The 12,813-nt window shown below is 39.1% G+C and overlaps 1 protein-coding gene across 1 annotated transcript in view; it reads left to right on the top strand.

Annotated features, from left to right (window-relative positions):
* The window catches only part of LOC128660461 (ATP-binding cassette sub-family A member 13-like), a 478,364-nt gene that overhangs the window by 307,381 nt on the left and 158,170 nt on the right, over positions 1-12,813 (top strand). Inside the window, exon 9 of the mRNA XM_053714320.1 lies at positions 9,893-9,985. Within this exon, the coding sequence (XP_053570295.1) occupies positions 9,893-9,985 (93 nt within the window). The remainder of the gene's footprint in view (positions 1-9,892; positions 9,986-12,813) is intronic.

Here is a 12,813-nt window from a genome sequence, read left to right as displayed (position 1 = left end):
TAGCTATTTTAGGATTAATATTTATTTTACAGGCAACTTTGTAATTATTTTAACCAGGTACAATAGCTATTAAATAGTTAAGAACTATTTAATAGCTACCTAGTTAAAATAATAACAAATTTACCTGTAAAATAAATCCTAACCTAAGATATAATTAAACCTAACACTACCCTATCAATAAAATAATTAAATAAACTACCTACAATTACCTACAATTAACCTAACACTACACTATCAATAAATTAATTAAACACAATTCCTACAAATAAATACAATTAAATAAACTAGCTAAAGTACAAAAAATAAAAAAGAACTAAGTTACAGAAAATAAAAAAATATTTACAAACATAAGAAAAATATTACAACAATTTTAAACTAATTACACCTACTCTAAGCCCCCTAATAAAATAACAAAGCCCCCCAAAATAAAAAATTCCCTACCCTATTCTAAATTAAAAAAGTTACAAGCTCTTTTACCTTACCAGCCCTGAACAGGGCCCTTTGCGGGGCATGCCCCAAGAAGTTCAGCTCTTTTGCCTGTAAAAAAAAACATACAATACCCCCCCCCCAACATTACAACCCACCACCCACATATCCCTAATCTAACCCAAACCCCCCTTAAATAAACCTAACACTAATCCCCTGAAGATCTTACTACCTTGTCTTCACCATCCAGGTATCACCGATCCGTCCTGGCTCCAAGATCTTCATCCAACCCAAGCGGGGGTTGGCGATCCATAATCCGGTGCTGAAGAGGTCCAGAAGAGGCTCCAAAGTCTTCCTCCTATCCGGCAAGAAGAGGACATCCGGACCGGCAAACATCTTCTCCAAGCGGCATCTTCGATCTTCTTCCATCCGGAGCGAAGTGGCAGGATCCTGAAGACCTCCAGCGCGGAACATCCATCCGGACCGACGACTGAACGACGAATGACTGTTCCTTTAAGGGACGTCATCCAAGATGGCGTCCCTCGAATTCCGATTGGCTGATAGGATTCTATCAGCCAATCGGAATTAAGGTAGGAATTTTCTGATTGGCTGATGGAATCAGCCAATCAGAATCTAGTTCAATCCGATTGGCCGATCCAATCAGCCAATCAGATTGAGCTCACATTCTATTGGCTGATCGGAACAGCCAATAGAATGCGAGCTCAATCTGATTGGCTGATTGGATCAGCCAATCGGATTAAACTTGATTCTGATTGGCTGATTCCATCAGCCAATCAGAAAATTCCTACCTTAATTCCGATTGGCTGATAGAATCCTATCAGCCAATCGGAATTCGAGGGACGCCATCTTGGATGACGTCCCTTAAAGGAACAGTCATTCGTCGTTCAGTCGTCGGTCCGGATGGATGTTCCGCGCTGGAGGTCTTCAGGATCCTGCCACTTCGCTCCGGATGGAAGAAGATCGAAGATGCCGCTTGGAGAAGATGTTTGCCGGTCCGGATGTCCTCTTCTTGCCGGATAGGAGGAAGACTTTGGAGCCTCTTCTGGACCTCTTCAGCACCGGATTATGGATCGCCAACCCCCGCTTGGGTTGGATGAAGATCTTGGAGCCAGGACGGATCGGTGATACCTGGATGGTGAAGACAAGGTAGGAAGATCTTCAGGGGATTAGTGTTAGGTTTATTTAAGGGGGGTTTGGGTTAGATTAGGGGTATGTGGGTGGTGGGTTGTAATGTTGGGGGGGGGGTATTGTATGTTTTTTTTTACAGGCAAAAGAGCTGAACTTCTTGGGGCATGCCCCCGCAAAGGGCCCTGTTCAGGGCTGGTAAGGTAAAAGAGCTTGTAACTTTTTTAATTTAGAATAGGGTAGGGAATTTTTTATTTTGGGGGGCTTTGTTATTTTATTAGGGGGCTTAGAGTAGGTGTAATTAGTTTAAAATTGTTGTAATATTTTTCTTATGTTTGTAAATATTTTTTTATTTTCTGTAACTTAGTTCTTTTTTATTTTTTGTACTTTAGCTAGTTTATTTAATTGTATTTATTTGTAGGAATTGTGTTTAATTAATTTATTGATAGTGTAGTGTTAGGTTAATTGTAGGTAATTGTAGGTAGTTTATTTAATTATTTTATTGATAGGGTAGTGTTAGGTTTTATTATATCTTAGGTTAGGATTTATTTTACAGGTAAATTTGTTATTATTTTAACTAGGTAACTATTAAATAGTTCTTAACTATTTAATAGCTATTGTACCTGGTTAAAATAATTACAAAGTTGCCTGTAAAATAAATATTAATCCTAAAATAGCTATAATATAATTATAATTTATATTGTAGCTATATTAGGATTTATTTTACAGGTAAGTATTTAGCTTTAAATAGGAATCATTTATTTAATAAGAGTTAATTTATTTCGTTAGATAAAAATTATATTTAACTTAGGGGGGTGTTAGTGTTAGGGTTAGACTTAGCTTTAGGGGTTAATCCATTTATTAGAATAGCGGTGAGCTCCGATCGGAAGATTAGTGGTTAATAATTGAAGGTAGGTGTCGGCGATGTTAGGGAGGGCAGATTAGGGGTTAATACTATTTATGATAGGGTTAGTGAGGCGGATTAGGGGTTAATAACTTTATTATAGTAGCGCTCAGGTCCGCTCGGCAGATTAGGGGTTATTAAGTGTAGGCAGGTGTCAGCGACGTTGAGGGGGGCAGATTAGGGGTTAATAAATATAATATAGGGGTCGGCGATGTTAGGGCAGCAGATTAGGGGTACATAGGGATAACGTAGGTTGCGGCGGTTTACGGAGCGGCAGATTAGGGGTTAAAAAAATATGCAGGTGTCAGCGATAGCGGGGGCGGCAGATTAGGGGTTAATAAGTGTAAGGTTAGGGGTGTTTAGACTCGGGGTACATGTTAGAGTGTTAGGTGCAGACGTAGGAAGTGTTTCCCCATAGGAAATAATGGGGCTGCGTTAGGAGCTGAACGCTGCTTTTTTGCAGGTGTTAGGTTTTTTTTCAGCTCAAACAGCCCCATTGTTTCCTATGGGGGAATCGTGCACGAGCACGTTTTTGAGGCCGGCCGCGTCCGTAAGCAACTCTGGTATCGAGAGTTGCATTTGCGGTAAAAATGCTCTACGCTCCTTTTTTGGAGCCTAACGCAGCATTTGTTTGAACTCTCGATACCAGAGTTAAATTTATGGTGCGGCCAGAAAAAAGCCCGCGGAGCGTTAACAGCCCTTTTACCGCCGAACTCCAAATCTAGGCCTAAGTCTGAGTTAATATTAACTCTAGCATGGGTCCCTACTGCACTAAATTTAGGCATTCTTCTTCCAGTACTGTGCTATCCTTACCACACTCTTATCATGCTGTGTTATCTTTAGTACTAAACATCATCTCAACACCCAACATCAGACAGGAGACATAGTTATACTTTGCAATGAAACAGTTAAAAAAAACTCTGTTTCAGTCCTTCAGAAATACTTTCTTTTTGCATATTTTGATGAATTTTTTAAATTTTCATCAACCTTGATACCTTGAAAATCCATTTTGACTTCTTTCAATTATATATAGTATTTTCTTTATTAAGCCTTGTTTCCTAAGTATTAAATGGACAGTTACTACCAATTCCCCAGCTTTGCACACAACCAACATTGCTATATTAATATACTTTATAACATTAAACCTTTAAAATTCTGCCTGTTTCTAAGCCACTACAGACAGCCCCTTATCACATGCTTTTTTATTTGCTTTTCACAACAGGAGACTGCTAGTTTATGTGGTCATATAGATAACATTGTGCTCACGCCTGTGAAGTTGTGCACAAAACAGCAGTAATTAGCTAAAATGCAAGTCAATAAATAAAAAGTCATGTGACAAGGGGGCTGTCAGAAGAGGCTAAGATACAAGGTAATCACAGAGGTAAAAGGTATATTAATATAACCATGTTGGCTGTGCAAATCTTGGAAATGGGTAAGAAAGGGATGATCTATTTTTTTTAAACAATACCAATTTTGGAGTTGACTATCCCTTTAAGTCTAAGGACCAGATGTTCTGAACTCCGTGCAGAAAAGGTTCTCAACTTGTGAACCCTGTTTCTCTGCTGCCCGTATGAACAATTGCACACTCAAATGAGTGTGTTATGCCACCCCTTCCCTCGCGCAAGAGAAGGGTCTGTCAATCACCACAAACAAATGTTTCCAGGGTTATTTCTCTCCACCACCTCTGAGTTCAATCTGATGACTGCTGCTTCTTACATTGAAGGAAGCAGGCTCCATAGAAGTTTACACTGTTTAGTGGAACCCTAAATATCTATCTTAAATTCTTCATTTCTATAGCATTTTCATGTGTTTTTTTTTAATAAAACTAGCAAGAGATAGCTGTTTATTTTAGGTCTAAAAGAGCAAAATTTTAAAGTGGTATTTTGGATTGAGCATAAGCACAACTCTTAACTGACCACTTGTAATATGAGCACAATGAGCACACTAATGCTGCTTTATGCTACCCATTTAACATATAGGCCATTATGCCTTGGTTAACATTTTTAAACATCCACTTGCAATTCCCGATTGTGGGTCAGATTACAAATGGAGCATTATTTAATGCTCCCGCTTGACCGTTAACTGCACTAGAAGTAAGTTTTTTCACCGGTTTGGCTGTGCTCATATTACAAGTTGAAAGTAAACTGTTTTCACTTGAGCACTAACCCGACGTGCGTAAAAAGATGAACTTAGAATATTGCACACGCAATAACCTTTTCCCCCCAATGGAAGTCAATGGAACAAAAAAAAGTGGAAAAAAGCCTAACACCATACAAACATGATCGCATATTCTCAAGTGCACTCACCCAACATGAAAATATGAATATTTCACATTCCAAAGTTCTTCAAATAGAAGAATATGTTCTATTTATTCATAAATACATATTTCTACACATATATGATGGTATTTTGGTACAATATATATCTATACCTATTATTATTATTATTATTATTATTAACAGGTATTTGTAGAGCGCCAACAGATTCCGCAGCACAATAAACATAGTTGGTATACAGGGTAACATTTATAGGGATCAAATGGGTTGAGGACCCTGCTGAGAGTTGCACTGTTGTAGTCGGCTCTTATGAAGGTGATCTACAAATAGCTGGGCTCATAGGCTTACATTCTAAGGGGTTCAAAGGGAAAGCAATAAAGTTAGGAAAGTTAGTGTTGGTTGTATGCATCCCTGAGTCTTTAGGGAGTGCTTGAAGCTGTTAAAACTAAGGGAGAGACTTGTGGAGCTAGACAGGGAGTTCCACAAGATGGGGGCCAGTCTGGAGAAGTCCTGTAAATTGAAATGTGAGGAAGTAACAAGAGAGAAGGAGAGTGGGAGATTGTGAGCAGAGTGAAGGGGATGGGAGGGAAAGTATCTGGAGACAAGGTCTGAAATGTAGGGGGGAGCAGTGCAATTCAGGGCTTTGTATGTCAGAGTGAGGGTTTTGTGTTTAATCCTGGAGGCAAGAGGAAGCCAGTGAAGGGATTGGCAGAGAGGTGCAGTAGATGAAGACCGACGTGTAAGGAAGATGAGCCTGTCAGAGGCATTTATTTTGGATTGTAAAGGGGCTAGGCGGCAGCTAGGTAGACCAAGGAGGACGGAGTTGCAGTAGTCGAGACGGGAAAGGATTAGAGAGTGGATTAAAATCTTAGTTGTGTCTTGTGTAAGGAAATGTCTAATTTTAGAAATGTTTTTAAGGTGGAAGTGGCAGGCTTTAGCCAAGGACTGAATGTGAGGAGTGATGGAAAGGTCTGAGTCAAGTGTGACCCCAAGACATTGGGCATGCGAGGTAGGGGTAATGATGGAATTATCAACAGTTATAGAAAATTGGGGGGTGGAGATTTTGGAAGAAGGAGGAAAAAGGAGTTCAGTTTTGGAGGGATTTAGCTTAATGTAGTTAGAGGACATCCAAGATGAGATATAAGAAAGACAGTTAGTGACACAAGTTAGTAAGGAAGGAGGAAGGTCTGGTGTCGAGAGGTAGATTTGGGTGTCATCGGCATGCAAATTATATTGAAACCCGTGGGACTTTATTAAGGAACCTAATGATGACGTATAGATTGAAAAGAGAAGGGGACTGAGGAACGAGCCTTGAGGTACCCCAACAGAAAGTGGTAACGGGGCAGAGGATGCTCCGGAGAAGGCTACACTAAAGGAACGGTTAGAGATAGGAAGAGGACCACAAGAGAGCTGTGTCACAGATGACGAAGGATTGGAGGGTTTGGAGCAAAAGAGGGTGGTCAACAGTGTCAAAGGCTGCAGACAGATCAAGGAGGATTAGTAGAGAGAAGTGGCCTTTGGATTTTTCTGTATGTAGGTCATTGGTAACCTTGACAATTGCTGTCTTTGTGGAGTGATGGGGACGAAATCCAGATTGCAGTGGGTTAAGAAGAGAGTTTAGTATAAGGAAATGGGATAGATGTGCATATACTAGCTTTTCAAGGAGCCTTAAGGCAAGAGGGAGTAGGGAAATAGGATGGTAGTTGGATGGGGAGGTTGGATCGAGGGAAGGTTTTTTGAGGATAGGTGTGACCAGTTTTAGAGATGAGGGAAATACTGTATACCATTGCTGAGGGAGAGGTTGAAAATGTGTTTGAGTATGGGGGTGAGGGTAGAAGAGAGGGAGGGGAGTAGGGGGACAGGTAGTAAGGTGGGATGACAGTATAAGGGCAGAAACGTTTTCCTCAGTAACAGGGGCAAAAGAGCTAAATTTAAGGCTATTTGGATTTTGGATGATTGTGAACATTTGAGGGGGTGGGAGATTGGTAGTAAGTTGAGAGGTGATTTCATTTCTGATGGAGCCAATTTTGTTATTGAAGTGGCTGGTGAAATCTTGATCTGAAAGAGAAGTTGTATTAGGAGGTGGGGGTGGGCGGAGAAGAGTATTGAAAGTGGAAAACAGATGTTTTGGGTTAGAGGAAAGACTAGAGATGAGATTAGAGAAGTATTGTTGCTTATAAAGATTAAGGGCAGAATAGAAGGAGTTCAGGATGAACATGTAGTGAAGAAAGTCAGCTGAACTCCGAGATTTCCTCCAGTATCTCTCAGCAGTACGGGAACATCTACGTAGGTACCGTGTCAGAGGAATATGCCAAGACTGAGGATGAGAGTGTGATAGATGATTATATATAGGTATAGATGTATAGGAATAGCTATTTATTAATACATTGAATATATTATGCTATGTGCAGAACAAGGGAATGTGAAATATTTACAGTAAATACACTGTATAACAATTTATGTAATATGATTATGGCATAAATATGCTTTTCCTTTTTTTCACCTACTTAACTGCAAAGGTCTCCAAAGCACTTTTATAATTGTCTATATGTATACATATGTGTATATGTCTGTAAATACATATATACACATAAAAATACACACACACATATATATATATATATATATATATATATATACACGCATATATATATACACGCATATATATATATACAGTATGTATGTATATATATATATATATATATATATATATATATACATATTTAGACATGTATACATGTATATGTATGTATCTCTATGTTAAATCCATTTTGGTCACATTTTTTTTCTAACACCTGAGACCTCATATCTTTGAGCCTTTATAACGTTTTTGTGCAATTGTTTTTTAAATCATTTTTAATAGGAGAATTTTTTTTAAAATCATTTTTAATAGATAGTGTTATTATAAGTGTAGGTGTACTTTGTAATGTATTTTTGATGTGTTTGTGATCCTTTTTTTGTGACCAGAGCTCTGAGGTTGCTCTAACCCGAAGTCCGTTAACTTCAATTGTGCTCATTTACTTTAAACTTGTAATACGAGCGAAAAACCAGACTTACGCAAATAGCTGCGATAAACCCCTTTTTGCTCTTGTGCAACAGCACACCACTTGTATTCAGCCCTGTGTGTTAATGTTTGCACTAGGCTGAGTGCAAGATAACACACTGTGCTGTGTTAATGTTTTAAAAGCATTTAAATCTTCCATTTTAAGTAAAATTTAAAATTTTACCCTATTAAAAATCATTTTTTGGGGCTGATTTTGGGGCTGTAGTGGATCATGTCCACCGCACATCGATAAATACCGACAGCATACATTGTCGGCATTTATCATTGCACAAGCATTTCTAGAGAAATGCTTGTGCAATGCTGCCCCCTGCACTTTTGCGGCCAATCGTCCGCTAGCAGGGGGTGTCAATCAACCTGATCGTAGGTATCCGATCGAGCTGATTGCTGTCCGCCTCCTCATAGGGGGTGGATGAGTTAAGGAGCAGTGGTCTTACGACCACTGCTTCTTAAATTCTTCTTCAGGCGGATCTGAAGCGGACTGGGTCGGAAGCAGCATCCGCTGCTTCAGATATCAACCCCTAAGTGTTTAATTATTTTTCTCCTTGTGGTCACCAAGCAAACAAAGCAAAAGGAGAAAAAAATACCCCGTATTAAACAGTCCACAAAACTTGAAATAAAAAATGTAAAGAAAAAATAAAGTGAAATGAAAAACAAGACAACCTGAGTTTTTATATAGTGTGACAAGACCAGAAGACAAGATACATCACACAGCCAATGTCATGTCTTTCTAAATCCTGCGTGCTGAGTCCTGCTTTATGTTAAAATCCTGACCATGCCTTGAGATCACCCTAGACTGGCCATAATCAGCCCCTGTTCGCTTATGCAAGAATACAGAGCAAATTCCATTGTATACAGCAGCGTTTCTTGAATATGACAAAAGAGACATTTTCTGTATTGCTAGCGATTCTCCTTTGCTGTTTGAGCTATCATGTACTGGGACAGTTAACACAAGTATTGGCTAAATTACAAGTGGAACTCAACCCATTGCACAGGGTGTGGTATCCTTAGTGCAAGGAGCTTATTCAAAGAAATGTACACAATCTGGTAGGACTAGTGAATGGTAAAAATTTTGGCCGTTTTTTAGCGAGCCCTATACTTTTAATGCATAGTGCAGGGTGCTCAAATTACAAGTGGTGAGTTAAGTGTTGCACTTGAGCTCAACTCAAAATAGCGCCTGAAAATTTAGACATATTAAAGCTTGTAATTATGCATAGCAAAACACACATTTCATATATTCAGATAAAGTGTTTCACTCATATTTATACTTATTAAATACATATTATACTTAAAATCAAGGAATATTATTGAAAAAGGTGTTAGCATCGGTATTTATATTTATGCATATGTTTGTGTACATATGTATTTATGTTAGCAGTGTTTTAAACTTATATGTTAATAGAAAACCATAATTTAAAAGTAAGTAAAGACCTGCACTTTTGAACCTTCAGCTTAGCACACCTTTGGCTTAGTGCTCGAGCGATTAGTTGTTCAGCGCAAACCCCCATAAAAGTCTATCATGTGATGGATTTAGCCATAGACTTTTGCTTGACTGCTAATATATTACTTTCAACTTGTAAAATGAGCGCAAATAATATGAACGCTATTGTGCCTTGAGCAATGTTAGCACACAATGGCATTAATATGTATTTGCTCCACTTCTTATCTGGACCTATATATCATAATAGCAGGAGTGACCACTAGTGAGCAGCTGGAAAATATAGAAGTGAATTTTCATGAATTTTGAACATGATCTCACTTTAGCAACGAGGCTCCTTCGCACCCCTTGAATCTAGCCCATTGATACATAATACATTAGTTACTCTCCATTCTTTACAATTGGATTAGCCTTACATTTCTGTGATATGTGCAAATCTTACAGTTAATTTAACTCAGTTTAAAGAGACTCATTTTATTAATAAAAAAAAAAACTACTTATTGCTCACTTAGGCTATATCAGTAGCTTATGTGTGTGAGAAGCATATGCTCCGATACACTGGGGCAAGCCTCAGCCACTTCTAGAACATGACATGAAAAGTAAGATAGATGATTATATTTATTTATTTATTTATTTTACAGTATGGAAGAATGTGAAGTGCTCTGTACTAGGCTTGCAATAATGGATAATGGAATAATTAAATGCCTTGGCTCGCCTCAACACATTAAAAACAGGTGAATAACATTGCTTTTCATTTTCACATGTTGATAAATACAATAATAACTTTATGGAGGAAATATTCTCAGGCCACACGTGTCTGATATGTCAGAGCATATTTACAAAAGGAATTAAGGGATGTTTAAATTTTATCAGACGTAACACACAACTAAATGACCTTGTATGTGGAGTATCATATACACTAAGGGCTGCACTAATGAAATCATCTGTCTAAATCATCTCTTAGTGGTTATACATTTTTTTATATTATTAATATTTATAGTGTATGTGTCCTTATTGCAATATATACAGTATATATATTTTTTGGAATTATACATTTTTGCTTGCTTGCACCCTGGTAGCTGTGTCTAAAGTGGGAGTGCGCCCTATTGTGGACAATATATATACAGTATATAACATTTATAAGTGTACACTCCAAAATATCAGGTATATGAAATTCAAAAGACAATCGGCCAGATTACAAATTTTGCGTTAGGAGCTATGCGGTGCTAACGAGCAGTTTTCTTTCACCACTCACTTACCTGCAGCGCTGGTATTACAGGTTTTTACAAACCCAGCGTTAAAAGGCAAGAAGTGAGCGTTGAGCAAAATTGAGCTCCATACCGCACTCCAATACCAGCGCTGCTTAAGTCAGCGTTGAGCTGATTATACGTGCTCGTGCACAATTTCCCCATAGGAATCAACGGGGAGAGCCGGCTGAGAAAAAGTCTAACACCTGCCAAAGAACTGCGTAAAACTCAGTAACGCAGCTCCATTGATTCCTATGGGGAAATAAAAGTTATTTTTACACCTTACACCCTAACATGAACCCCTAGTCTAAACACCCCTAATCTTACACTTATTAACCCCTAATCTGCCACCCCCGACATCTTCGCCACTTACATTATATTTATTAACCCCTAATCTACCGCTCCCGACATCGCCAACACCCACATTATATTTATTAACCCCTAATCTCCCTCCCCCAATGTCGCTGCAACCTAACTACACTTATTAACCCCTAATATGCTGCCCCCAACGTCGCTGCCACTATAATAAACATATTAACCCCTAAACCAACGCACTCCCGCCTCGCAAACATTAGCCAAATATTATTAACCCCTAATCTGCCGTCCCTAACATCGCCACCACCTACCTACATTTATTAACCCCTAATCTGCCGCCCCCAACGTCGCTGCCACTATACTAAATGTATTAACCCCTAAACCTAAGTTAATTAGGTAGTTTGTAGGGAGCTTGCAGGGTTAATTTTAGCTGTATTGTAGAGATCAGCCTCCCATCAGACCCCCTGATCCCTCCCAAACAGCTCCCTTCCCTCCCCCACCCCACAATTGTCCCCACCATCTTAAGTACTGGCAGAAAGTCTGCCAGTACTAAAATAAAAGGTTTTTAATTTTTTTTTAGCATATTTACATATGCTGTGGTATAGCATCCCCCCTTAGCCCCCAACCTCCCTGATCCCCCCCAAAACAGCTCTCTAACCCTCCCCATCTGCCTTATTGGCGGCCATCTTGGGTACTGCTATTATTTCACAGTCAAAAAAGTTTTTTTTTTTTAAATGTACACTACTGTTACACCAGATATGAGTGGTGGCACTGGGCAAGTGGGTACAGTATACGCTGTGAGCCTGACACACACGCTGGCAGTCAGGCAACTGCAATTAGATTACACAGAAAAAAAAAAAAAAAGCAGACTGATGTTCTAGCCCTAAAAATGGCTTTTTGGGGTGCTGTCCTTACAGCAGAGATCAGATGAGTCCTTCAGGACTGTAGTGGACACTGAATACACTAGCCTAGCTATCGATTTCCCTATTAAATCAGCAGCAGCTACACTGTCCCTCCTCTCACTAAGAATGCAGCTTCCGAATGAATCTAAAATGGATGCTGTCCAGGAGTTGGGAGGGTCTGGGAGGGAGGGTCTGCTGTTGATTGGCTGGAATGTGTCTTCTGACTGTGAGGTATAGGGTCAAAGTTTACTCAATGATGAGGAATAGGGGGCGGACCGAACATGGCATATGTTCGCCGTCCGCGGCGAATGCGAACATGCTATGTTCGCCGGGAACTATTCGCTGGCGAACTATTTGCGACATCACTATTCATATCCCTTTAATTATTTAACATGCATACAAACACCTTATTTGATATAGCTGTTTTTGTGTTATTTGGGTCCCGTTAAAATAAATAGGTATAATATAAACTCCCTAGTTTCCATGGACCAGAAGTTCACGATTCCCCTTGATGATCATCTGCATCATATAGAAAAAGTGTCCTCTTGTTAAAATTGTAAACATGATTCTCTACTTTTAAATTGGGGTAATTTATCCCACTATGACCCTGATTGCAAGAGGAGTGCTATTAATAGTGCAGGGTGTCCCATCAGTATCATAGGTCTTACCCACATAAAATAAACCTCATGTGTAAAGCAATAAATAAACCCCATACTTAGTGGTACACATAAAGTTATGTTTAATGAAAAGGATGGCAAAAAAATAATTTCAATTTGATGGATTGTTACAAGTGGTACAGCCCAAACACTTACAACAGCACGTTTGGACTTGATCCAGGTAGTGGGTGTATAGCAATGTTGGGGATCAGTATTAATGGTTTGATTATTAAAAAAGATCCCCAATATTGCTATATACACCCTGCCTGGATCGAGCTGGGAGTTTGATGTTTGGCATTGTTTGATATAGACTTTTTTTAGGAGAATTAGCAAAGATAGGAGTTTGGTGTGAGCTAGAATTTTGCTAGGAGATTTTGTTAAGCTAGGAGTCTGCTGTGAAATAGAGACCTGCTGGGAGATTTGTATGAAATAGCTGCTTGCT

Source organism: Bombina bombina, chromosome 5 (genome assembly GCF_027579735.1).
Source record: "Bombina bombina isolate aBomBom1 chromosome 5, aBomBom1.pri, whole genome shotgun sequence".
Lineage (NCBI taxonomy): Eukaryota > Metazoa > Chordata > Amphibia > Anura > Bombinatoridae > Bombina > Bombina bombina.
Note: the sequence above shows the minus strand (reverse complement) of the source record. Positions and strands in the feature narration are given on the sequence as shown.